Source organism: Aulostomus chinensis, chromosome 6, assembly GCF_037954235.1.
Source record: "Aulostomus chinensis isolate RoL2024-O1b breed Wild chromosome 6, RoL_Achi_v1.0, whole genome shotgun sequence".
Classification (NCBI taxonomy): Eukaryota; Metazoa; Chordata; class Actinopteri; order Syngnathiformes; family Aulostomidae; genus Aulostomus; species Aulostomus chinensis.
In genome coordinates this window covers 15,584,716-15,611,071 of record NC_141325.1, presented here as the reverse complement: position 1 = coordinate 15,611,071, position 26,356 = coordinate 15,584,716, and the positions used below count along the sequence as shown (strand labels likewise).

The 26,356-nt window shown below is 40.0% G+C and overlaps 3 protein-coding genes across 3 annotated transcripts in view; 2 read left to right on the top strand and 1 right to left on the bottom strand.

Annotated features, from left to right (window-relative positions):
• Nucleotides 1-1,077: 1,077 nt before the first annotated feature.
• On the top strand, nucleotides 1,078-3,272 carry ppil3 (peptidylprolyl isomerase (cyclophilin)-like 3). The gene is made up of 6 exons (XM_086205401.1): nucleotides 1,078-1,155; nucleotides 1,412-1,486; nucleotides 2,130-2,223; nucleotides 2,315-2,382; nucleotides 2,458-2,576; nucleotides 2,684-3,272. Exons 1-6 carry the CDS (start codon nucleotides 1,096-1,098, stop codon nucleotides 2,808-2,810), a joined length of 543 nt encoding a protein of 180 aa, XP_086061527.1. The 5' UTR covers nucleotides 1,078-1,095; the 3' UTR covers nucleotides 2,811-3,272.
• A 467-nt stretch (nucleotides 3,273-3,739) lies between these two features.
• On the top strand, nucleotides 3,740-8,926 carry LOC147260277 (uncharacterized). The gene is made up of 8 exons (XM_086206789.1): nucleotides 3,740-3,815; nucleotides 3,923-4,093; nucleotides 4,697-4,875; nucleotides 6,865-6,958; nucleotides 7,044-7,113; nucleotides 7,199-7,235; nucleotides 7,329-7,392; nucleotides 7,939-8,926. Exons 1-8 carry the CDS (start codon nucleotides 3,792-3,794, stop codon nucleotides 8,095-8,097), a joined length of 798 nt encoding a protein of 265 aa, XP_086062915.1. The 5' UTR covers nucleotides 3,740-3,791; the 3' UTR covers nucleotides 8,098-8,926.
• Nucleotides 8,532-26,356, bottom strand: part of col27a1b (collagen, type XXVII, alpha 1b) — a 72,433-nt gene continuing 54,608 nt past the window's right edge. The window contains exons 33-61 of the mRNA XM_086206788.1: nucleotides 26,015-26,068; nucleotides 25,871-25,924; nucleotides 25,701-25,754; nucleotides 24,804-24,857; nucleotides 22,778-22,885; nucleotides 22,633-22,686; nucleotides 22,294-22,401; nucleotides 22,156-22,209; nucleotides 20,604-20,657; nucleotides 18,939-18,995; nucleotides 18,787-18,840; nucleotides 18,638-18,691; nucleotides 18,188-18,241; nucleotides 17,985-18,038; nucleotides 17,767-17,874; nucleotides 17,569-17,676; nucleotides 15,550-15,657; nucleotides 15,397-15,450; nucleotides 13,930-13,992; nucleotides 13,714-13,767; nucleotides 13,577-13,612; nucleotides 13,096-13,113; nucleotides 12,908-12,943; nucleotides 11,746-11,772; nucleotides 11,555-11,620; nucleotides 11,269-11,440; nucleotides 11,071-11,180; nucleotides 10,026-10,244; nucleotides 8,532-9,588 (exon numbers count right to left, since the gene is read on the bottom strand). Of these exons, the coding sequence (XP_086062914.1) occupies nucleotides 9,442-9,588; nucleotides 10,026-10,244; nucleotides 11,071-11,180; nucleotides 11,269-11,440; nucleotides 11,555-11,620; nucleotides 11,746-11,772; nucleotides 12,908-12,943; nucleotides 13,096-13,113; nucleotides 13,577-13,612; nucleotides 13,714-13,767; nucleotides 13,930-13,992; nucleotides 15,397-15,450; nucleotides 15,550-15,657; nucleotides 17,569-17,676; nucleotides 17,767-17,874; nucleotides 17,985-18,038; nucleotides 18,188-18,241; nucleotides 18,638-18,691; nucleotides 18,787-18,840; nucleotides 18,939-18,995; nucleotides 20,604-20,657; nucleotides 22,156-22,209; nucleotides 22,294-22,401; nucleotides 22,633-22,686; nucleotides 22,778-22,885; nucleotides 24,804-24,857; nucleotides 25,701-25,754; nucleotides 25,871-25,924; nucleotides 26,015-26,068 (2,193 nt within the window). The 3' untranslated portion in view covers nucleotides 8,532-9,441. The remainder of the gene's footprint in view (nucleotides 9,589-10,025; nucleotides 10,245-11,070; nucleotides 11,181-11,268; nucleotides 11,441-11,554; nucleotides 11,621-11,745; nucleotides 11,773-12,907; nucleotides 12,944-13,095; nucleotides 13,114-13,576; nucleotides 13,613-13,713; nucleotides 13,768-13,929; nucleotides 13,993-15,396; nucleotides 15,451-15,549; nucleotides 15,658-17,568; nucleotides 17,677-17,766; nucleotides 17,875-17,984; nucleotides 18,039-18,187; nucleotides 18,242-18,637; nucleotides 18,692-18,786; nucleotides 18,841-18,938; nucleotides 18,996-20,603; nucleotides 20,658-22,155; nucleotides 22,210-22,293; nucleotides 22,402-22,632; nucleotides 22,687-22,777; nucleotides 22,886-24,803; nucleotides 24,858-25,700; nucleotides 25,755-25,870; nucleotides 25,925-26,014; nucleotides 26,069-26,356) is intronic.

Sequence of the window (26,356 nt, the reverse complement as noted above, 5' to 3'; positions counted from 1 at the left end):
AAGAAACATGACTTTTAGATGACATAAGAGCAAGAGTCATGCTGAATGATGTCAGTGTCGCTCATTCAGCTGAAGCATACATTCTGCTCTTTTATAAAATGGTGCATCTTCTCTTAATAAATGATATGTCAAGGCAAATTATATCAGTTACCAGTGGTGATTTTAAAAAAAACTTACCAAAAGGTTATTTTTGTTTCCAAAGAACTATTTGGTGATCCCTAGAGAGTAATCTTGAAAACTGCAAGTTAAGTGGTAAGTGCCATTCCAAAATATCCCATTTGTGTTAAATTAGACTGACATTAACGTCTCCAACCATCGCTTGAAATACGAATGCATTGAGTTTTAAAGACTCTAAGACTTGCCACTTGACAGCTGATGTGCTTTTTCATGTTCTTGTTTTTTTTTCCAATTTAGGGTAAATATTATTTGCATCTCACATAACAAGGAAGCTAATGGAAAAATTAAGTATCTTGCAATACATGAAAAAGGAAAACATTTGGCAAAAATTATATATATAATAAAATTCTGTCTAGTACAAATATTTAGCTAATTTTGGAGTCTCCAGGTCATATCCAATGGAAGATACTGAAATTATGAAAATAATAACACACTAAAATATGATATATCCAAAACTGGCTATAAATTTTGGACCATAAATTCATATAGACAATGGGAGGCAATAAAATCCATCAAAAGATGTGTGTCCTACATTTACAGTTTAGAACTCAGTGATTAATAGCATTGATTTGCAGAGTCACCTTGTCACTTGACTGCTGATGCCTTTCCAAAACAATAAACTGAGTATTTCCTTACATTTACCAGTCAGGTTTCATGGATGACTTCATTGGAAGACACTGAAAATCTTAGGGATTGGGCAATTTATTACCAGGAGTCAAGAGAATTTTACATACCATTTTGCTCACCCTCCATCATTTTTTCTAGCAACAAAACCTCAAGGTTTTGTTATAGCATTTTAACAGCAAATTGCACTGCCTCTATAATATCTTTTGAATCAGTAAATTGATCTTCTTTGACGGTAGCAAATGTAGCTGTACGGCGACTGTACAATTTGCGGAACCCTTCAGCGTCCGGTAAATGTTTCTTGACGGGCGTAGGAGTCCTACGCCCTCGTTCGCTGACGCACCATTTGAAATGGTAAAGTTTATTCATTGTTACCATATCGTACAGGGGACTGTCATCATTAAATAGGGCATGGGTTATTTATTCATTTTTCTAATGTAATAGATTCACGTAGCTGATCTATTTATCTGTTTGTTCCGTTAGCTTCCGGTTTATTATGCGCTAACTACTGGATGTTTTCCATCGGGGCTAACAGGCTAAGCTAACACGAAGGGACTTTCTTTGACGTGAATCTTCAATGTTTTTTATTCTTCGTCTCCCATTTGTGTAGGCTGTTACCCTTCACACAGACGTAGGAGACTTCAAAATAGAGCTGTTTTGTGAACGAGCACCTAAAACGTGTGAGGTGAGTGCGATTCGTTATGAATGAATTTCGTTGCAGAACTTAAAATATGTTAGCAATTGTGTGTTCCATTATTTTCAAATGTTGTAACTTTAGTTATCAACTTAAAGGGACTTCACCCACTTTATTGTAATGGCTTAACTGTATTCAGGGGAAAATCAATCCATGTATTCATTCAAAATCAATCCCTGCAAATACCCTACAAAAATAATTTGTAAAACAAAAATGACAAAGACGTGTAAAAGCAATAACGTTATGTAGCATAGAAAAGACACTGTTTAGTGAACGAAATAAGAAAAAAGGATAACTCTCTGATGATCTAAGTTATAACAGAAACTTAAAATGTTATAAGTTTAAAATTAGTGTAGCCTAAGAGAGTCTTGAAACACATTTCACCAGAGGATTACAAGATGTAAATGCAGCTTTTCATATCCTAAAAAATGAAATAGATTTCATACAATGACTTGATCAAATAAAAAAGGCAGTGTTCCCTCTGAATAAAAAGCAATTCCACCCTGACCTACTCAATGGTGGGATTAGAAAACTGTCATCAACAGCATCACAGGGCTTGAAGGTATAAACAGCAGCATGCATGTACATTAGTCTGTCCAATATTGAGAAAAGTAATGTGTTTTATTTTTTTCAGAACTTCCTCGCCTTGTGTGCCAGTGGGTTTTACAAAGGATGCATCTTCCACCGTAATATTAAAGGCTTCATGGTTCAGACTGGAGACCCTACAGGTACAATATTGTGGTATTTAATGATGCCAGAAACTACAGAATTCACCCCATCTCACTTCTGCCTTTCCTGTGTTCTGATTAAATCGCTTAGGCACAGGCAAGGGGGGGACAAGTATATGGGGTCGGAAATTTGAAGACGAATTCAGTGAACATTTAAAAGTGAGTGGTGTAAATTTTACACAAGTGATTTAACAGGGTTCTGTGTTTAAACTTTCAACTTTTTCTTTCCCCCAGCATAATGTTAGAGGAGTGGTCTCCATGGCAAACAATGGCCCCAACACCAATGGCTCACAGTTTTTCTTCACTTATGCCAAACAACCGCATCTTGACATGAAGTATACAGTGTTTGGAAAGTATGCAGCTTTTGTTCACACACAAGTGTAAAGTTATATGAAAGAGATGATGCGTTCGATTTTGCTTTGAGAGTATCAGCTCTAATGTCTTTCATCTTTGTGCGTAGAATCATCGACGGCTTGGAAGCTCTGGATGAACTGGAGAAACTGCCTGTAAATGAGAAAAATTTTCGGCCACTGACTGAAACCCGGATTAAAGATGTGACCCTCCATGCAAACCCTTTTGCTGGATAGTGAGCTCAGGCAAAACGACAAAAAGGTCACGGGTTCATTATTTGACACCTTGGTCGAGTCTGAGATCATCCTGGCGTGATCATATCGGTCACGCTCGTGCGATGCTACAAATGTCAAATTGAAAAAGTGATTTATAAGATGTAATTTGTTTTTTTTAATTTAGGTTTTGAATGTCTTTTTGTTATAAAGAAAAAAAAACTAAGGAGTCCAAGTGTTATTACCACCATAACCCATATTCAGCCTTCATTTGTTCAATTCAGTGCTTTCCATTTAAATTCAGTCCAGCAATAAAGCGTCTTATTACAGCATTGCTTCACAGATTGTTTTTTTTTTTTTGTTTTTGTTTGGTAAGCCATGTAAATAATTTGTCAATGTTTTTGTACTAAATAAAACTTTTGTTATAATTTTGTTTTACGTTTCTTCCTTTCTTTCTTTCTTTCTTTTTTACATGATTTTTCTAGAAGTAAATCCCTCAGTTGTAGAAAGAACCCACTGAAGTTGTGGAGTCTAGAAAACCAGCGTCTTGATATATGAAGCCCAGGAATGAAACATTAAAGAAATATTAAATACATGTAGTTCATTCCACTGACAGGAACTTTGACTCATTAAAAGAAAAATAATAATAAATTGAATTTATCTGCTTGTAGTAATTAAGAAAATCTGGCTGGAACAATGAAACTATACTCAATACTATACTCCATGTTGGAAAAAGAGTCTATTACACCCTCATATCCTGCTGAGATGTCACTCATTAAACATTTCTGTTGTATTCAGTATAATTCAAAAAGATTATTATAATGTGGGCAAATATACTGGCAAGATTGGATTTCATAATTCATTTTTAATGAGTGCGAATTGCACAGTAATAATCAAATTGTCAGAGCAGGAAAGTAAATCAGGCCTGCCTACGTCATCACTAGTGGCCCGTGTGTAGACCAGTGTTTTTTGGACTTGCCAGTCCAGACTACACGACTATCAGTCATGGCTTCGGATGATGCTTTTAAAGTGAGTCTCCTTGCATGCCTCGTTTGATTCTCGCGTTACACTGGAAGGAAATGACCGGCAGGATCATTTGTTAAAGACAATGTGGATGTTTCATTTGGTGGCTGTAGGTTTCTGCCCTGAAGGGGAAAGTGACCCTGATTACGGGTGCTAGCTCCGGGATCGGGGCAGGTACGAGCGTCCTGTTCGCTAAACTTGGAGCCCTGCTGGCTCTCAACGGCCGAGACGTGGACAACCTGGAGAAAGTAGCCCAGCAGTGTCGAGAGAGCGGGGCTGCAGAGGTACGAAGGGCTCTGAGAAGCCTGGCTGTAGCCGGGCTGGTGGGAGGAATGTGGGAGAGTGTGCCTGCTGTTGGTCTGAAACAGATGGACGGAGAGGAAACAGCGTTGTGGTCGCGACCCGTTCTCTCAGTTTAGTTCGTTTGTTGTGATGTAATACACTGTTGTTCCCTCAGCGTATTTATTTCAGGGTCGCAAGGTCTAACTTTCTTTCTTCATTTAATTTTTAGATATATTTGAGTTATTTCAGACCTATAAAAATGTATTTAACACAGCCCAGTTTGAAATTATTATGAACGTTAAAGTTTGGACAGGGTTGCTCGTTTGGAATGAATTCAAAGAAAACTCCAGTTGGTTCGGTCAAAGTTGACTTCATATTGTCACAATAATGTACATTCGAGTCAAAACTTTCACAATATTTGTTGGAGATATAAAACTGCCTTTTATTTTCACTTACACGTCCAAGCTCATCGGTCATTTTAGGCCACTCCTATAATGAAGTAGAATTCTTATAGTTTATCATTGTCTTATATCTTCCTATGGTCGAGCGATCAGATGAATTTTTAAAATAATCCTGAGTGGTAAATATATGTCTGACATGTGCAGCCCTTGCTGGTCCCTGGAGACTTGACGGACGAGGACAAAGTAAAGACGACTGTGGACCAGATCGTCAGCCACTTTGGCCGACTGGATGTCCTGGTGAACAGCGCCGGTATCCTGGCCATGGGCAGCATCGAGACCGCAGACCTGGCCCAGTACGACCGGGTCATGAACATCAATGTGAGGTTGGTGTCCGAATAATGTAGACTTGACTGCTGCCGGGAGTCCGAAGAGATTTTCTGGAATACAGTTTCAGATATGAAGAAGATAACAAAACAAACAAACAAAAAAAAAACAACCAACACACTTAAGTTGACGTTACATGCGGACTGAATGAAATCCTTTATTTCTACCAAAACTAAAATTATTCATTTTTTTACTTTTCGATTCCAACATATTCTTGTTACGTCTGTAGCATCAATGAGCGCTTAAGCGGATGGACTGCATAGTAGCCCAGTATGCTAGCTAAAGCGTTTTTGCAGTCATAAGCCTGGTTTTCATCTCAATTTGAAGCAAATCTTTTGAAAGTTTGCACAAAAAAATAAAGAAGTAAAAAATAAGGTACGTTTCCATCAAGTGGTTTGAGTGGATAAACTACACCCATTTTGCCAGAAGGTGGCGGTACAGGCAACGCACCTCAACATGGCTGTAAACAACTATCGAAGAAGTGGAAGTTACACACTGGGAAAACACCCAATTAGTTTCCCTGGCAATGTTCGAATTTTTATTTTTATTTTTTTCCACGTATGGAACCAAGCAGTATTTTGGTCTCCTCTTCAGTCCGCATGTATCTGTTGTCGTTAGCAGCCATGTTGTCATGTGTTTTGGGGAAACCAGAAAGACGCCGTCAGCACAAACAGTCACAACAGTCAAAACTTACTTGACAAATGTTTTCGACTCCTTGTTTCACACTCTGTTCTGGTGTTGTCACGATACTGGATTTCACACTTCGATACGATATTTTGAAAAATATTGATATTCAATTCGATTTTCGATACTACGCAACCGCGCAAAAACGTTTTTTTAATTTAAAGAAAAATGAAGAACTTTATTCTCCAGGTAGAGAACTTTTTCAAGTTATTCTTTACACATTAACAGCATGCAAAGAAGTTTTAATATATGTAACCTACCGTCCATGAGCTTTAGCTACCGCTCGCTAACAAGACGACACGTTACAGTAAACACTGATAGATGTGATAACTCTAGGGAAAACATACTTCAAGTTCTACTGTTACCAACCTCTATACCTCTAAATCTACACAGGTCCGGTGTCTGTCTTACAGGTGCTTTGCTACATTCGTCGTGTCCACTCCTTTTGTCGGCACAGTTCTGTTGCATCTCTTGCACATCGGCTTGCTGCTCTCCTTTGGCTTTCCTTGTTCATCTGACTCAAATCCAAAGAACCTCCAAACAGCAGTGTGTGTGTGTGTGTGTGTGTGTGTTGGCAGCGGCGCATGTGTAAACTAAGGAGGCAGGTATCGATACTATGGAAAAGTCATTAAGTGCCGTTTTATTTTTCAAAATCGATATTTAATCGATAAATCGATAGTTTTGACAACCCTACTCAGGTTTATAGAGGTCAAAACCACCTCGGGTGAGAGCAAAAACATTTTTGCAAATAAGAGGATTTTTTTTTCTTCTTTTTAATATTGTAGTTTCCATCTCTCTTTTCTTTTCTGATGAAGTATTTCAAAATCTGCATTAAAAACAGGATGCCGGAACCCCAGCGATCGTATTCTGGGAAAATATTGAAAAGAATGATTGACCTGCGGTGCTTATCAGTGATTGTGATCGAAAGACATTGGTTAGCAAGGCCCCAGGTTGTGAAACACCAGCATTTTCTTTTGCAGTTAAAAAAAAAACAAACAGTTGAAACTGTCAAAATATTTCTTGACATTGTTGTAAGAGAAATTTCTATCTTTACCTGTAAGAAGAGAAGTGTATGAAGTCACTGGAATGTTAGTTATAGCATTTACTGTCACTGCCCAGCGATGCATTTGTTGGACTCACTTGGACATGAGTGCAGGTGAGTGAACATCAGGCTACGTCGTTATGAATCCACTTCATGAAGACTGAATGTGTTGGTGAAATGTGCAGAATCCAGCACTGATTTTCGGATGGAATTGTTCAACCGCGTGAAAGCAGAATTCTAATGGCTCTCTCCTCGACGACAGGTCCGTCTACCACCTGACTCAGCTCTGCGTGCCCCACCTGATCAAGACCAAAGGCTCCATCGTCAATGTTTCCAGCGTCAACGGACAGAGATCGGTGCGATATTACGGATCCACTCATTATTTTGTAAGAGCCTTCCACAAACGGGAGCTTAATTCACATCAGTCTTCACTCGCCATAGTTCCCTGGAGTCCTGCCCTACTGTATGTCCAAGGCTGCAATTGACCAGTTCACAAAGTGCATAGCGCTGGGTGAGTCAGCACTTTTCCCTATGTTCATCATTTCTGAAAGAAAAATACACGAAAGCACAAGAAATGCTCTGGTTTGTCATTTCAGAACTAGCACCGAAGCAAGTCAGAGTGAACTCGGTCTGGTAACGAAACATTTACCTGTTTTAATTTTCTTCAGCGATTAACCTACGGAACAGGAACATTTTATAGATTTTCTTTTTTTTTTTGCTACTTAGCCCTGGCGTGATCATCACCGACGTCCACAAGCGAGCAGGACTGGATGAGGATCAGTATACCCAGGTAGGTCATCACTAGAAGTCCCGCAGTGCTGGATGGAACGTGGCGGAATAATCCACTCTGAGGCTGCCGACAGATGTGAGCCCAGCTGAAGGAACTTGCAAGCTGGGTTGTCGACGCGCGGTTCTACGTTCCTGTTTCAAATTCTCATCAGCAGCATATCATCGCTGCACAATCAATCAAACAGAAATGACCACACCAGCCTTTAAACTTACACAACCACTCAAAACAACTAGTATTTTCCGGGATGCTGCGTAAATGTTGCAGAAATTGCTTTGTTCTTTGTAAGATGTTTTTTTTTTTTGTCATTGCTATTTCTTATTTGAAGTGGTTGTAATTCAAATGTTAAATCAACATGTCTACCGTATGTCTTCATTTAAAAAAAAGCTGCCCTATTTTCCATTTTATAGGTCAGCTGTTGCGCAACTTGTTTATTATTTAAACTTCATTTATGAAGATGAAGTACATTTCATACAGTTGGTGTGAGAACAGACCAAAACACAACTAAAGGTGCGTCCACAAATAAATGAATATTTGTTTCTCCACCAGTTTCTCTCGAGGTGTAAGCAGACACACGCCCTCGGTCGACCGGGTGAGGTGGACGAGGTGGCCCGCAGCATCGCCTTTCTGGCATCGGACGCTGCCAGCTTCATTACTGGAGTCAACCTACCGATTGATGGGGGCCGCCACGCCATGTGCCCCCGATAAGACAATGATTGTGCACGAAGAGGGGGCTGTAAACACAAGCTCTTTTCAAAGTACAAGTCTATTACCTTTGACAGAGCTATGATAACACTTCCTGCTCACTACCTTGAATAATGCTAAGCTAACGAGTGCTCAGCTGTTCTCATGTGGGTCTTAACTCCCTAATGCAGCACAGAGGAGAGAAGAGAATTTATCATCTTGTCTGGCTCTCAGGAGATTGCAAATACACGTCTTTCCCCAAAAGTTGGTGTGTTCCTTTTAGACGGGATTTAAAAATGTTCATATAATTAAATGTGTGCTAAAAGCAACTTATTCGGAATCTTAAAATAATCCACCGCAGTGAATAAAGCATAATTAAAAACAAGTACAACTGCACTCATACAAAGAATACTGAAAGCATTAAAAGCGCTACATTGAAAATATAATTTAATGAGTAGGTTTGGCCCGCGTGTACATATTTTATAATATTCCCTTTAAAGTAAAGAACAGACAGCTTGACTGAGAACTGGCAAGAGTTTTATCATGAGTGTCAACGGTTGCAGCACCAGGTTTCACCTCCCAGTAATTACAGATTGTAGCAGGTAACGTCTTGTTTGACGTGAGATGGGAGGTGCAGTACGAGGTAGTATCTTGACACACTTTTCTCAGTTCACACTGTGGAAACCGCACAGCAGTTGTTTGAAGATAAACATGGAGTCTCAGGACTGGACAGGTACTCAAGGCTCAAAAAAAAAAAAAAAAAGACTTACCTGCACCTGAAGGCGTACTGGATACCTGAATGAGTGATATACTGTAAGGGCTGCGACACAATAACTATTGCACTTTATATTACAATATACAGTACATATACATGTATAAATAAAACATTAAAACTGTAGTTATTGCATTTGTAAGTGTAACTATTCCTTATTTCTGTACACATCACCTCTATAAAATGATTTATGGTTTTTGCAAAACTCGACCGTGCAGGGAATATGATACAACATGGTCAGAAGAGATGACACAAATGACATATTACTTCCTTCCGTTCAGGAAATTCAGATCTTGTATCACACAAGTCTCTGAGGGGTGGGGGGTGGGTGGGGGGGGGAGCTTATTTATATATCCATAGGCTGATTAGTGCCACAAGTCTTTTCTCTGCATTTTCGATGGGCCATCCCTCTGCGGCACCCGCTCCTGTAGCTGCAGTCCAAGCATATTTTGTGGAGAGAAAATAAGCGTCTCTGCTGATGAGGGAGTCGCCAAAGCACCAGTCTCCCCTGTCCTTTATCTTCCTTGCAGTTACTCCTTTGAGGAGCACCGCACACGCACGCACGCACGCACACACATACGTTCACACACGCAGCCCTACAAGAAGCACACCAATCCAACCTCAAGGTGATAATGTGAACCAGCTTCTGTACTCGGTAGGTTGGACACATCCACGATGGGGAGTAGGTTTGGATCCTGGGTCTGAAAGATGAATTGGGTTTGATGCCAGCGGCCATCTTTGATCTGAAAGTCAAGTTTGAATAGGACCACACAATATCAATGTATATCAAAGGGTACAAATGGCAAAACCTGGACACATAAAAAAATAAAATAAATACTAGCTGGATTTGATCATTTGGAGGAGGCAAAATCATCTCATCCGCATTACCGTTTAACATAGTAATGTGATATATCAATGCAAATGCAAAAATGTTTTTCAAGGATACATGCAACACTCCAGGAAGTTACAAGCCAAGAAGCAGTTGCAGCGTGTAACTATGCTCAAAACTATGACTAACAACAATGACCAATAATTCCTTACTTATTATTGCTGCCTGGTCTTATTTTGAATCTTAATGCAGAGTTAATTACCCCATCGACCTGATTTTTATACCACACAAAAAGATTAAACTCTTCATTTTTTTTTACATAGTTTTATTATATAACACCGGTGTGCGTACCCAGCAGTCATCTCTGGGTATGAGCGGCTCCAGGAGATCTCCAGCCTGAATCTTGTCCCCTGTCCAGGTCTTGAAGCTCACAGCTTGGTTGGATGGCTGTAAGGAGGGTCCGGCTGCCCACACGGGTGTGTTGAGACAGTGAATGGTGATGTGCTGCACAGCCTCGGTGCTCAGAAGGTGGATGAAGTTCATCTGGATACGACCCACTCCTATCTCCAACTGTAAAGAAAGAGGAGTTTGTTTGTTTGTTTGTTTTATCTCATTCTGTTCATAGATTGAGTTCAATCCCCAGCTCCATCTGTCAATCTAGTGAACCGTGTGTGTGTGTGTGTGTGTGTGTGTGTGTGTGTGTGTGTATAAACAGTACAACACTTAAGATATAAGTGCAACATAAATGCAAGCTATTTACAAGCCACACTCGTGCGCTTACTAGTCACAAGTGTGTCATTTAGAACCAAGTCGCCATGGTTCCCATTTCATTACTGCAGTCATATTACATTTGGAACACATGATTGTTCCCTAAATTATAGATCAGTAAGGAAAAAACAAATCAATCATGCCTTCTCATATGCACTTTTACAGCAGAGATACATACATATACATGTATTGTGTGTGTGCTATAATAATTTTAGCGGTAGAGCTTGAACGTCTCCTCCTCATTGACTGTGTTGAAGTGTCCTTGAGCAAGCGACTGAAGACCCTAACTTGTCCACCATCATTGAGTGTGTGTGAGGCAACAATGTAAAAGCTTTGAGTGTTGCTTGAGTATAATATCCATTCCATCTTTTAAAAAAAACAAACGTTTTACCTATACAGATGCGTGCACATGCACACACACACACACACACACACACACACACACAACGTGATCACAGCCTGTACTTTTACAGTATATCCTTTCTGGATTTTTTCTCCTGTTATTGTATTTTCTGCAGGCTGCATTTGTGCTACATTAAGGTATTGTATGGAGCATTTAAACAATATGTTTGGGTTTCTTTTTCCTCAATTAGTCGAAGCAAATGGTTCATATCAAAGCAATCCTAACCTTGGACACTGTGACGGGTTTCAGGCAAGTCTGTCCTCCACCAGTGAAGTTACACGTCACCTCAATAGTGTCGGTGGAACAGCCCAGATTTGGATCAATCCAGTAAGTGCCTGCCACAGGACAGAATAAGACTACAGTGAGTGTGGTTGCAAACATGATGCAGCAGTGTCGCTGTGTGTTTTGATATTGCGTCCTCACCATCATGCATCCTTTGCTCACAGTTGTAAAGGTCTCGGCAGATTCTGGCGGGGTTATCGCGGGTTCCCAGCGGGTTCTTAAGACTCCTGATCAGAGTGCTGAGATACTGCAAGGTCTTAAATATCTCTGTGCCCTGATCCAAGATGGGAAGGTCCATACTCTGATAACTCAGCTGTAATCATAATAAGTTTAGTTGTTGATAAATCTATCAATACCTTTAGATTGTATCCAGTTCATACAACTTCACTCATACTGATGATCGCCGTTAAGACCCCCACAATCTCACCTCTGGCCTCAATGCAGCATGTGAATCGACAATGACTTGAAAAGCAGCACCAATAGCCTCATTTTTCTACCATAAAATTAAGGAAAGGGATAAGCGACCATCACCAAACTCATGTCCATGTTGCAGTTTGTAATATAACGTCATCATCATTACTAAGTCACTGAATTTAAAGTAAAAATAAATATACTTACAAATGAAATGGAAGAACTGGGTAGACCCTGGAAATGAAAAGTGACAAAAACAACATTATTAGCATCTTGTCCTGTGTAAAAATGTTTCTAATCAACACTTTTTGCTATGTTATTTTCATCCAACATGTAGATGCAAACAATCACAAATGCAACGGAATGAAGCATGAAAACACTTGTGACATCGAAGATGGATGAAAACTTCTTTATATAGATTAATACTGATGAAATCAGGTATGTTTTAAATTGAAACGGTATTTGTAAACTAGAGCAATCAGAGTCTACAGCCCATCAGAAAGGCTAATTTAAGAAAGGTTGTAATTTGCTTTCTTTAAAGCTACAGTGTGGCGCTTTTGTCTCCATCTACTGGCAGTGGGAGGTATTGAAAGTAACTGTTGACATGTTGCGGCCTACAATTCTACAATTTCATTTAGCAGACGCTTTTGTCCAAAGCGACGTACAACACAAGCAAGAATTTAGACTTAATTAAGGAAAAGTCCATAGGAAGCGCAAAAGTGCTTCAGTTGTGATTTGGTCACAGGTACTGCCATCTAGTGGCAGAAGAAGTGTCGCCTCCCCCCCCCCCCCTTTTTTTTTTTGACAGACATACAACATCACACGACACAGTTAGTGCTACATATCACTAAGTGCTGGGTCTTGGACCCTCTGACTTATTCTACCCCACAGGACAAAGAGGAGAAGAGTCAGGTTAAGTGCCTAGGTGCTCTCTGAACAATTGAGTCTTCAATTGTCTCTTAAAAGTAGAAAGGGACTCAGCAGAACGCACAGAGTTGGGTAGTTCGTTCCACCATTTGGGAACAACAGAAGAGAAGGTCTAACTTACTCAGCCAAAATTGAGCGATATTTAACTGCCTGTATGTGATTTCATCGTATGTTTAAATGTCGAAACTGTTGCTGCTGCTGCTGCAGAATATAAAAAAAAAACCAACATAAAAATTACCTGATGTGATGAACATTGTGTGACCCTGTTTGCAATGGCTTGAATATGAGAAACCTTCATTTATAAAAATGCTGCTCTGTAGCTTTAAATTCACAATGGGCCTGGTAGTCTGTGTGTAATCCCAGTCAGGCAAACAATCTCCACTGGCAACCGTATAGATAGATAGCGTATAGATGAAGTAAAGATATAAAATGAGCAACTTACTGGAGGTCCAGGTGGACCAAGAGGACCTGGAGAGCCCTGAAAAAATTGCATTGACACATTAGACTGATATTTATAAATTGACCTTTATAGAGGATGATTAAGTAGTTAATTTATTCTGCTAGTACTGAGCACACCACAGGTCCAAGTAGAGAATAATGATTAAGCTGCAGAGGTGGATAATTACTCACCCTTGGTCCTTGTAACCCCTGTTGGGGATAAAAGGAAAAAAAAAAGATTTAGTATTCGGAAATGAACAATCCCACACTAACAGTACGGATGGAACGCTATACTTGTGCTGGCCTGCTGAATTTCTATTCCACTCCTTACTTCTTATTAAATCTTATTCACAAAGAAAATCCTGTTTTCATACGCAAACTTTTATATGAAGATTTGTGTAGCAAGCTTGTGAATTACACCTGAGTATATGAGCACTCTTCAAACCTTTTAAGATGCTTGAGATGAGCATGTAACCATCATTTATCACTCTTACATGAATTCTGCAGAAGCTAAGTGTCGCTGTGAGTGTTACAACAAATAGTGGAGTACAATAGGAAATGGAAAGAGCTGAGGGAAAAGGAGGCCAGCTGGTGCACTGTCTCCATACTAAGTGTTTTCTACTGTGTTCACAGTAGAGAGAGGAAAAGGATTCATCACAACTGTGTCACGCACCGTCTCCCCCCGACTTCCTTTGTCACCCTGGGGTCCCTTATGGAGAGAAAGGAGACAGAGGATCACTCCATAACTGCCCCAAAAGCAGAGAGACGTCATATAAACTTGGCAGATAGGATGAGATATGAGGTACATACAGGATGCCCGCTGGGGCCAATGATGCCAACAGGGCCCAGAGCCCCCTCCATACCCTGGAAAGCAGAGGCGTGTTAGTGATGGAGGACACACATGATGGAGCAGCTGAAGAAGCGCTGCTTATTTTTCATGGGAAATGTGAAGTTTGGGAGAGTTTAGTGGCCTGGCACTGACTGAAATATGGCGCCATGTGACTTGTCCATTAATCTTCATCTTACCATCAAACCACGTGGTCCTTTTGGTCCCTGTATCCCTGCAGGGCCAATGTCTCCTGGGGGTCCCTGGAAAGAAACACAAATTTTGTATTTATTATGGAAGTTTAGTTTTAAGATTGAAGTTAAGTAATAAATTACATATTTGACAAATTACATATTATTTTAATCTGACAGATGATTCTGGTGTTTGTAAAGTGGCAGCTCGAGTTGAATGATGACCAGTGGAGATATGCCTCAAACTGTAATTCCACTAATGGCCACTAGGTGATGGATTCTTGAAAAAACTGAAAATGTCATGCACAAATTTGTTCTTACACACCACAGGATTTTTTTTAACCCTCAATTTAGTCTTTATCTTTTAGCAAAACTTGATGGCTATTTGTTAAGCCTGCTGATAGACCTGTGAACCCATGTCTGTGGGATAGGAACAAGTCTACAGATGATTATGGACTCACTCAAGCTCCATCGTACTACAACTGAGCTACGCTGTGTTGGCGTCCAGTGCAACCTGAACTACTGTCTATTTGGGGTGCCAGTATAACACCACGCCATTTGTCAATCATCAGAAAAATCGTAAAGGTCTTTGACCGACCTTACACTGACCCAAGCAGACATGCAAATTATTACTATTATGATCTTTTTGTAAAATTAAAGTCTTTGTAAGCCAGGGTGATCAGACTGACAGGAAGTACAAAGCAGATGTAAGGAGCAAGGAGTTACAAATGACCACCAGGCTTTGCTTCCTGTCTGTAAGACTAAACTGAGGGTTAAAAAAGTCCTAGAGAGACCACTTCATGATTGAGGCTCACTATGTCTCAATTTCACACTACATTAATACTGGAACAGTGTGTGGGCTTTATGCATAGTGTGATTTTCGCAGTTCAAATGTAAATGGGCAGCATTTGTAAACTTGCCTCTCTGTTTTAGTTTGACATTCACACCCACTTTCATCCACTGATGGTGGAGGCTGCAGTGTAATATGCAAACCAGCGAGAGAATATTAACCTTCTAATTCCCAGATAACCTCATTCTCAATACAGTCTACATCATTACCATGTTGGGTTGCTTTTTCTGTTAATGCTATAACTGATATTTACATCTTAAATACCTCATATAGGCCTGGCTGGATTTAAGAGCAACTAGTAAATCCGGCTCTCTCTCCACAGCTGGCTATTGTATATGATGCAGCAGCAGTGCAAGTAAATCAGACTAAAAGGATATATAGCAGATGTCATCACAGGGCATGTTACTATAAGTCCTAAAAGCTTTCCAGACAATACATTGTACAGAGACACTTCAATATGAATATAAATACAATATAAATGTAACTGAGATACCTTAAAAGTTGAGTCTGATTTGGGGTTATTCTGTCATTGTAAGTCTGGTCTAAGACGCAGGGATGGGATTCTGTCTGGAAAACGAATTCTGTACGATTGACCTGAATGTGAATGGACCTCGATGGGGTCTTACCTTTGGTCCAAAGAGACCCAACACCCCTGGAAATCCTGTTTCACCAGTATCCCCCTGAAAGAAAGTGAGAAGGGAAGCACAGACGTCTTATAAACTGCATCATTAAGGACGCAGCAGTGTAGATGAAGTTTAATTACAAAAATCACAGCTCACTGGTTGTCCTTTGGAACCCTGGTCTCCTTGTTTCCCCAGTAATCCCATCCCACCGAGGAAGCCTCTCTTTCCTGCGGGACCACTTTGGCCTGGGAGCCCCCTTTCACCCTAGAAGAGACACAAAAACCTGAAAATGTATGCCAATCTTGTTCTCATCCCACTCAACAACGGACACCCAGGTGATCCAGTTGAGGCTGACACTGCAGTGACACGCTCATGATCCCTCACTGGCTTCTCACCAGCAAACCCTGCCAAATTCATTCATGGGTGGTGGGGGAGAGGTGTGTGTGTGTGTGTGTGTGTGTGTGTGTGTGTGTGTGTGTGTGTGTGTGTGTGTGTGTGTGTGTGTGTGTGTGTGTGTGTGTGTGTGCGTGTGTGTGTGTGGTGGGGGGGCGCCTACTGTCTGGAACTGAAGTTTTTCAAAGATTTAAAAGTTGAGTGTCACAAAAGAAAACTCCAAAAATCCTCCCTGTTACACTTATGAACATTTTTATAGTACTGAGGTGGTTGTGAGGACCATTGTGTCAGCTCATTGCAACAGCGGCTTGTGAAAACTGCTGCTGCGAGGTCTGTTGAGAGATCCTGTAAAGACTCAATGCAGAGTTTGGCCTTTGAGATCAGAAAATGCTTGATATATTAAGGTAGAATTATGGTACCAGAGGACGCAGCTCTGAAAATTAGTCAAAGTTTTCACTTAATATTGATGTTTGCTTGATGGACAGCAACTGGTACCAGCAGGCCGGCAGGAGACAAAGCAGATGAACTTGTGCAAACAATGTGTTCGTAGCAGCGGTATGGAGTCTAACAATTTGAAACCAAAATAGGCAGGTTTTTTTTTTTTAATGTAGGTAAAACTACAAAAAATAGACAATTTACTAATTTCCTATTGCCAGTGTTTGAGTTTGTCTTTCTGTTTTTTCCCTGGTATGTCACATTGTGTGGCTCTTCCGCCATGAGCCTGTGTGGTGGCTAGCAGCTACTTAGCATAACATTAGCATTACTGGGCAGTGCCTTGAGTAGCAGTAGATAAAATAAGGGATGGCTGGCTTTAATCTTTTAACAGCGATGGTGAAAGGTGATGAGTGTGTTTACGGTGTTTGTTGGCATGATGTTGAAATGAGCGTGTCTGCCACTCAGGTGTCGCGATCGCATCACGGGGCCCTTTTAGGTGTGACCAATAAATGTATGTAGTGTTGTAACGGTATGGGATTTTCCCAGTTCGTTAATTGAATTGAAATTCCCAGAATAAATAGTGAAAGTAGATGCCAAAAGTAGATTCACAATTCTAACAACAATACATTCTATAAATCCATACAAGTACACAATCTATATGATGTTTGTGTATTCCAGTGCTTGGGGGTGTTTGGTCATGTGGAGTCATTTGACTTATAAATGTCATGTTCAAGGAGTGTATGTTCCAGCTGTGCAGCTTCAAATTTCAAAGTATAAAATCTTTATCATGTTTTCTGTGGAAAAAAAACCTTCCTCTTTAAAGTAACTAATGGGTTCAGATGAATGTAATGGAGTAAAAAAGTGGAATATGTCCTTTTAAAGGTAGTGGAATGAAGGGAAAATATCTCCAAAAATATAAAAAGTTACCAGGACATTTTATTTAGTACAGTACTTGAGTAAAACTACTTATACTCCACTAGTGGAAAAGGGTACAGCTGAACTGATTTAACTGCAGTAAGTTTTGTTCATAGTTATGTTTTACTTTTCCCAATTAATATTTGTTTTTCATAGTTCTTTCAGCAAGCTAAGGTACAGAATAAGACGTGTTATGCAATAATTCAATTAGATAAGAAGCAGACTGTAGCAAGAAAGTGAATGTGGGTTGTTGATCAAGGTCTGTCTGGCTCAGTGCGACCGTCTGCTCTGCCTACAGAACACCGACTTCACTGCTCAAGCTCACTTTGATTGGCTGTATAAAGAAAAATAATACATGTATCTGAAAGGAGAACACGGAGAAAGCATAGAATTCTACACTCAAGCAACTGTATTCACTTCCTTCAGATTCACCTTTGGTCCAAAGAATCCTTGAGCACCAGGAAGTCCTGTCTCACCAGTATTACCTCGCTGCCCAAGTTTGCCAGGCAAGCCCAACTCTCCATCATCTCCTTGCTCCCCCTATAAACACAAGAATGGGATTATTGGACAATAATCAAAGCTGAAATTTATGTCTCAGAGCAAAATCTGCACCACTGAACGTGTCCTCACCTTCACTCCTTTACTTCCATCTTTACCAGGAAGTCCATCCATTCCAGGTAACCCCTCAAAACCCTCCCTGCCCACAACGCCCCGTGGACCAGGAGGACCCTCCGGAGCCTTACAAATAAAAAAAAATAAAATATATTAAAAAAAAAAAACCTTAAAAATGCCATTACAATTAAGCAATAACATGTGAACTATTAAGGATAAAAATCTATCCAACTCACTGGTGGTCCTTTGGTTCCAGGTGCCCCTCTCAGACCTGATTTTCCTTTCTGACCCTGGAGCACAAACAGTTCATGTTCCAGAGCTCTAACATGGGTGCATGACAGGAAATACAGTCCCAACATACTGCATGAAATACTATAGAGAGAAAATGTAAAAACAACAAGAAAAGAAACACTCGTGCTGCTTTGATTTATGTCCTTACTTGATCACCTTTGGATCCTTTCAGCCCTGGTTGTCCCTTTGGCCCGGGATGTCCCTGAAATGATTTGATTAGAATCAAAGTGATTTCTAATTATCTTTCATAATCTCCCTCAAGCGTGACAAGTGTTAACTTAAAAAAAAAAAAAAAAATCACCAGTTGCATTTTTGTAAGCGACCTGAAGGTTTCTAGAAAACTTCCTGAAATTGTCATTGTCAACATAAATCTTTTTTCTCTGCTATTTTTCTGTGCAGATAGAAACAGCCGATAAAAACAAAACAAAATAACAGATTAGACCTTTGGCATTTGTGTAAATTGACTTGCCTTTGGCCAACTGTTCATGAAATATTCTCCAAAAAAAAAAAATCAATAAGAAACACCTAAACTTACATGGATCAGGTCTTAAAAGGAGAACAACCCATAAATGTTGCATCAGATAAATTCGGTACTTACAGGAATCCCCAGGCCTCCAGCTTCACCTCTTTCTCCATCGGCACCTATTTGACCCTAGAAAATGTCATTTTCTGCATTACAATGTACGGCGCATCACTAAATGGAAAAAAAAATAATCAAGAATCGCATTTGTTTGTTATTTCACTCACAAGGTATCCAAGGTCGCCTGGCTCTCCTCTGTCTCCTCTGTTTCCAGGAGGACCCTGGATTCACATGGGAATAAATAACAAATGCATCAAATGATTCTGGGCTGACAATGAGAAACAGCTCAGAAAGAATCAGGAACATGTCAGATACTCACTCTGTCACCTTGGGGACCTGGGGGACCTTCTACCTTGCTGTCTTCTCCCGGTTCACCCTAAAAAAGACAGCCGTAAATAGACATCCCCTCACACCCAATGATCCGTGCAAAAAAATCAATCCTTGTTTTGGTTGAGAGAATATAACCAAACACATTCATCCGCTTTATATGAAAAGTAAATCGTTACGTGGGCTATAACCCACAATGATCCCATTTCACATAAATGGAGCCAATCTCTTTTTAAGGGTCTTTATGGGAATCATTAAACAATCATCATAGATGTGTGTAGGGTTTTAATAGTCATGTGCTGCCCATGTGTCAGGGGAAATAAATAAGTGAAGAGGACAACAGGATTCGAAAATAAAAAATAATTAGCAGTGGCCACAGGCCCAGAAAAACTGACACTTACATGGAGGGAAATTAGTATATTGAAGCATTTATTCTATTATCACATCTGCACGGATCTGTTTTTATCAGCTATGTGTTAGCACTAGCATTACCTCTGTTGACAATCATGCACTTTTGCAGCAACCCATGTGATGGCATTACATTGATTTAATTAGAGAACCAGTGTTTCAGAGAAAATCACAAATATTCACATCCAGATGGCTCCTGTGCCCGCCAAAAAAACGACAACAACTACAACAACAAAAAAAACAGGCTACACTTTGATGTATTGTGTTGTGTGGTGTGCTGCTCCTGACAAATAAACACAAGTTATGGTTTTAATATCCCAGAATAAAGAGTAAAAAGGTCCAGGTGCTTGGCTTATTTTTCATATGTGACAACACAAGGTTGAAGCGATGGGTCTTAGTTCACATCAGTCACAAACAAACTGGCCAAAAATGCATCGAAATATCGAAAAATTAAGATATAATCGATAGTAATGTGGTGCACATTAGTTTAAAAAATGTAAAAGTGGAAAACAGACATTGTTTAGACTGCACACGGTTACTCTGACTGCTCTCATAGGATAGATAGATAGATAGATAGATAGATAGATAGATAGATAGATAGATAGATAGATAGATAGATAGATAGATAGATAGATAGATAGATAGATAGATAGATAGATAGATAGATAGATAGATAGATAGATAGATAGATTTTAGACCAGATTGTTGGTGTTGACAATATAATCAAAACAAAATAAAGAATGGCCCATATTTGTAATGATTCCTCAAAAGGATGCAGGATATTTTACAATTGCAATTTTTTGTCTTTTTGTCCAAAATGACATCAGTTTCTATCATTAATTGGGTATTTAATCCTGACCTCAAATCTTTTTTTGGGATGATTTTACATAGAAAAAGAAAGGTTTTCACACCATCATATATGCTGGTAACGATATATGAGTGAGAGGCCGATATAAGCCAGTATCATTCTATTACTTTGAGCACGCACCTGTACAGTACCTGAGCAGCACCAGTGTGAGTACTGTACTCACATTCACCAGATGGACAGAAAAAAAGAAAAATGAATGATAATGCTGCTTTCTAATAGGTCATGTGTACATGTAAATAAGTGACCACTTATGTGTAAAATCAAGGTGTTGAGTTCTTGCAGGTTTAAGCGATGAATTCATCACAGTGGACCAGACTTCATCAGACCGAATGTCTAGTAATGAACTGTAATGATTCACAGCAAATGAGATTGGGAATGTACCTTTTCACCTTTTGGCCCAGGGGGTCCCAGTGAGCCCTGTGGTCCCATGTGACCCTACAACAAGAAAAAGAGTTTGTTTCATTTTAGGACAGAAGACGAACAGTCCTCACTGTGTGACATATGTTCCTGATGTAGGGAAGCTGATTCATTGTGAAGACATTCTTTGGTTGCCATGAAGACAATAGTGTGATTCATTAGTCGAAGAAAGATTGTGTGTTTGAAATGTGTGCTGTGGTCTTAAATGTCCAATGAACGATTCCTCGTCTCATTTTATCCTGATATCTCACAGCGAGTGTACAGATTGCATTTTGTACACACTGTGAAGCCCCTGGAGGCGTAGTTTGAGTTGTAATTTTGGGCTTTAAACATACAATTTGATTTACTCAGTTTCAGTATTGTATCAGTAAAACCGATGGTTTGCCTTCAACATATTTGTTTTTTGATAATGTGAAATTTGTTGTATGAAATGAATCGGTGTAACAATGCATCGTAACGCTTCCTCTTTCCAGTGCTTGGTTTGTTTTTTTTTTCATTTTCACAGACACACTGTTGATACCTGTAAAATATATAACTGGAACAAAGAATGATGACTACAAACTTAATTTAGTGTCTAATTTCTGCCCTCTAGTGGCTACGTAAGCTATGAAACAAAATCAATTTCACTGGTCTTTGTCAGTAAGATCTCAAAAACTATCGGCTATGAAAGCCTCTGCAGGCAACAGCCAAAATTCTGGGGCTTCTGGTGTAGCTGGCAGATATTCAAGCCAATATTTCCTCTTCTGTTTGTTACCTCAGCCAAGGAGGTCATGTTTGTGGTGTTGTTTCTCTCGGTCTGTCTGACAGCAGGACCTGTACGGTTTGATTTAACACTTGAGACGTGAGGAGAGAGCGAATCCGTGATTGGATTGTTGAACACATTAAATGCTACATGAATTATGAAGCATTTTTACATGAATAGGTTTTGTGTCTTCTCCTCTGCGTACAAACTGTTTACCTGCATGGGGTCGAAGCTTGCTCAAACATTATTTCATCGATAGCCAATAACTCTGGTCGCGAATGTAAACCGGGTCAGGTCTGGTTTCAAAACGTGCCATTAACATGTAGTACCTGTAGATTGGTGGCAAAACTAACATTAAACATAAAGTGGTATTTTTCAAAGTTTTCTGGCCTGAGACACTGTGAGAGGGACAATGATTGAACTTATTTGACCCTGCAACACTGTGAACCAGTACTAGAGGGGATTCCCATGACTGCAGAGTGAATAGTCAGCACAAAACCAGCGGCCAGAGAGACTCAGCAGGAGATTCATCAACTCCTGAACAAACATAGCGCCCACTTACATCTCCATATTGTAATTCGATTAAATTCTGCATGAAATTCAAGCTGTTTTTGAAACTGAAGCTGGTGTGAAAACAAATGTGTTGTAAAAAAAAAAATTCAAAGCCTTCTTGAGGTTCAGAAAGAAAGATGGTTGTGTTCTGAAACAGGATGGATGGGAAGTACTTGGTGTGGTGTTACAGTTTCATTACACCATTACACCACAAGTGTTTACCTCATAGCCTGGTATGCCTGGATCTCCTTGTTGGCCCATTCTCCCTGGAGCACCCTTGGGAAATAAATATAAATTTTACCCTCATTCACCAAAACCCAATTAAGTCTCAGTCCTTAAGTACTTCAGTGAAAGACTTACCACCGGCCCAATTGTTCCCCTCGCTCCCTTGAGTCCAACAAACCCCGGTTCTCCCTGCTCGCCGATTGGCCCGGTCTCACCCAGGTGACCTTGGTGACCCTTGCTCCCCTGGAGAGAGGCCGTCAATAAGCAGGTATGTAGTGTACAAGCTGCCCTCTGTAATCAACAGCTGTGAGGCTAGTTTGACAATTCAACCATTTCATATTATCTCCTTCAAGGTTACCGACCCGGCTCATTGTTTGCTTCTACAGCAGAGAAAACTACTCCAACACGGGAGAGTAAACTGACAGACAGGAAAAGGGAGGTGGTTTTTAGCCTCCAGCAAGTTCACCGACAAACCTTTTCTCCCGGTTTTCCTCTTTCACCAATTTGTCCGGGTTTACCCTCCTGACCCTTTCAACAGAAAATTGAACAGGATGTTAAGTGGACTAAAAGAGATGTATTTTCATGGGAATTGAATGATATTAGCAGCAAAGACACACACCCTAACACCCGACAGTCCAGGAGGCCCCAGAGGTCCTTCTTTTCCTTTCTGGCCGATTTCCCCCCTTTCACCTTTAGCACCCTCAGGACCAGCATCCCCCTTTTCACCCTAAACAAAAAAAAAAAAATCAAACAGAAATTAAATACTTATCTCACATGCAGCTGGAATTTCATTCAAATCAAGTATTGTTGAATCACCGGGAAAAAAATATTTATGCGAGAAAGGATTAGAGCTGTGACCTTGAAGTAAACAAACTGAGAATGGTTTAGAGGTTATTATTGCTGAGGCTTGGCTGACTTTTGACAGCATGACCACCACTGAGGTCTGGTCAGATGTCCTAAAACAGATTGAGAATAGGAACTCAGTTGGGTTGAGTATCCAAGTAGCGTAACTACTGTACAGCACGCCAAAGAAGAATTGATTGAGATGTCACACGAGCCAGTGATAAGGCAATATTTTACACTGAAAATCTAACCAAAAAAACATGCACGTGTAGAGTATCAAGACAGTAGTTTGGAGTGGTGACTAACAAAGCAGTCATGCTTTATAACCTTTGTGTAGTTCCAAAACAATGATGAAATCATATCAGTTTCAATTGTTAAATAACAATAATCGTGTTTATTTCAACACACTGGAATCCGATTGGCGTTGGCCAAAAATGAAATCAGGACTCGTATCACAATAGCTGTCAAAAATAATCACAATATCATTGTATCTACGAAAAAAATAAGTCAGCCATCATTTCTAGTGAGGACTGTTTTGTCTTTCCAAAGTCGCGCTTTTGAATTTAAAAGTCATTTTTAAGCTACATCCAAAAAAAATGGGGTGAGGGGGCAGGACTAAAATGAATCGTACATTTTGAAATGAATGCGTTATTTTTGCCCAGCTTTATTTTATACACTGTTTCATTTGCCAAACAACATTCTCATCATGATTATTCTCCTAAACAATTATATGCCTACATCTCCACAAAAACCTACGAGCACAACTTTCTTATGTTCTGATTACACGTCTCGATGTATGTACATGTTGCATGCGATGGTGTTTTGAGCCACATTCTCAGAAGCTTCTTTTTTTTCCTTCCTGTAAACAAGTTTGTTAGTTTCCATATGCTCCTCCCCCCAGGGCTCCTTATTTGTCTGATACAGCCTCATGAGTTCTAGTGTACCGAGTGCTTTCTGATGCAACTGCAGATACATTACTTGATAGTCGAACGATGGCCTGACGACAGGAGTTTGGTATTTATCGAACCACAGGCTGCTGGGAAGGAGAATTGGAATTATGTCTGAATCCCTTTGACTATTTGCTGATTTTCTAATTCCGTTTCATGAAAGCGGACGACAATGAACCGTGACAGTGGACTGATTTTCATTCCTTTAACAGTCAACGGCACAAGAAGCAAATCCCTCTCGAGCTGCTGTTTCTATCCAAGCGCGTTGCAGTGGCCAAGACGCCCTCCAAGTAGTTTACTCTCCTGACTAACAGAAAATGTTGTGTACTGCGCAGAGCTGAAAAGACTCTCAGGTTGACTCACTTCTAATCCTCACTGTTCTCTGAGCTCATATTTTACCAATCTCTCAAAGCCAAAGTGGGTCTGTCAGCCATAATTCCAGCACTTTGGCTCTGGTGAATAGGTTTCTTTTTTAGCTTTCCATCTTCTTTTTCCTGTCACAATACTTGCCAGACAGTAGAGCTCTAGAAATTGCACCACTATCTGTTTCCACTAAGTATCAACACAGTGCAGCTCCAAATGTAGAAAAGGCCAGTACTTCACAAAAAATACTCGCCTTGCTCTAATTACAATAAGCTGCTACAGTAAAGCGGAGAGTTCAGTGGGTTCGGAGACGCACGGCTTTGGGACACAATTAATCCACGTTGGAATTATTGATAGTAATGGGATTACTGGCCAAAGTCTTGAATCCATCAGTCTTTCCATTTATTGTCAGTTTATCTTGTTAAAAACATATAACAAAGTGACAAATAATAAAAACTTTATATATGTGATGTCAAATATTTTCATATTTACCTTCACTCCATCATCTCCGCTTGGACCAGCCTCTCCGTGAATGCCTTGCTCACCCTGATAGATAAATGATTCAGATATTTGCGGTGTGTTTTCACTGTTAGGAAACAGTGTTTTCGTACTTTTTAAAGTTGAGCTCAAAATAAAAAAATCGTCCTTTATAACCCTTTCAGTTCAGATCCGCGGTTATACTGGTCATCCTAACAACAATACATGCTAAAATAAATGGCACAAAATTAATTTATTTGTATTTTCTATATCATTCTAATAGTATCCAAAGTTAATCTTTTTTCCCTTCCGACTACGCAAAATGTGATGCAGTAAGCCTGTAACAACCAATTTTAACCAACAATATAATGAAATCCACCTGTCAATCAATCTATGGTATACGTAACTGCATTGATTCGCTTGCTAGCAAAAATGGTATGCAGTGTCTTCAGCTCTTAACCACCTCAAACTCCCCAAAAATACAGGAAGTCAAATTTGTTAATGGCAAGGAAAGTTGTGACAACTCAAGGTACCTTATAAAGGACCGCAACAGCAACTAGATGGAGCATAAGATGGGCTATCTCGCTCTCTCTTTCTCTCTCCCTGACAGCGTATACCATCGATGCCTCATCTAACTTTATGTTATGACACGTTCTGGATATGCCCACTTTTCAGCATTCCTTCCAACAGTATTTCCCACCTATCTATCCTGTTTCTCGAAGAAATATGTCACGATACAGCAGTTACAGACTCTCGCAATGCCATTCCAGCTGGACTATAAAACCATTTTACCACTCAGTTAACTCTAAATTGCAAGCGACATGTTCCCTTTTCTACATTTTTTAAGGTTTGTCAAGTTAAATTGAATGTTCTTTCACTCAATCAGGCTGAACAGAAAGAAAATATTCTCACTCTGGGGCCAATCAAACCCTGCTCCCCGAAGATGCCGGGAGGGCCGACGCTACCCTGCGATTTAAAGAAACATAAATCCTCAATCAAAAGTCAAAAAAAAAATGTTTGATATCTTAAAGATAGATGTTTAGCACAAACTGTCTATCGTATTAATCAATCAACAACATTACCTTCTCTCCAGGTTCACCAGGCAGTCCTCTCTCTCCAGGTTTCCCTGGCAACCCCTGTCAGAAAAACAGACAACCTTCAGCATCAAGTGCTAATGCTAATGCTACAAGTCACAGTTCTTAGCCCAGCTGTTTTATCCGCCTCACCCTCTGACCCATCTCCCCCAGTGGCCCAACAGTTCCTGGTGGCCCTGCCGGTCCCTACAGAGACAAAGAAAGGCTTCAATAAAGAAAAAGTTTAAGAGTACTTTGTAATCTTGGTCAAACACCTCCGAATGTGACAGTGAAGGAAGAAAATTGCGAAAAGAAATAGGAACTGGGCAGAACGTGTGTGGATTTGTGGAGACAAGTTAATCTGCCGGGCAAAGAGCTTTCAAAACAGTGAGCCAGAGCTTCTGTCAGTGATGGAAATGGGCTTGCCGACACAGTCGGCCCTCTCCAGGAAGGAGATGGTGTAAATCAAATTGTCTCAAACTCACAACCTCTCTA

Excerpts from the sequence above, each read along its gene's own strand:
- ppil3 (XM_086205401.1), top strand. The coding sequence starts at position 1,096 with ATGTTTCTTGACGGGCGTAGGAGTCCTACGCCCTCGTTCGCTGACGCA. Across the intron at positions 1,156-1,411 it reads CTGACGCACCATTTGAAATG|GCTGTTACCCTTCACACAGA; the intron begins GTAAAGTTTATT and ends CCATTTGTGTAG. Across the intron at positions 2,383-2,457 it reads AATTCAGTGAACATTTAAAA|CATAATGTTAGAGGAGTGGT; the intron begins GTGAGTGGTGTA and ends TCTTTCCCCCAG.
- LOC147260277 (XM_086206789.1), top strand. The coding sequence starts at position 3,792 with ATGGCTTCGGATGATGCTTTTAAA. Across the intron at positions 3,816-3,922 it reads CTTCGGATGATGCTTTTAAA|GTTTCTGCCCTGAAGGGGAA; the intron begins GTGAGTCTCCTT and ends TGGTGGCTGTAG. Across the intron at positions 4,094-4,696 it reads GAGAGAGCGGGGCTGCAGAG|CCCTTGCTGGTCCCTGGAGA; the intron begins GTACGAAGGGCT and ends TGACATGTGCAG.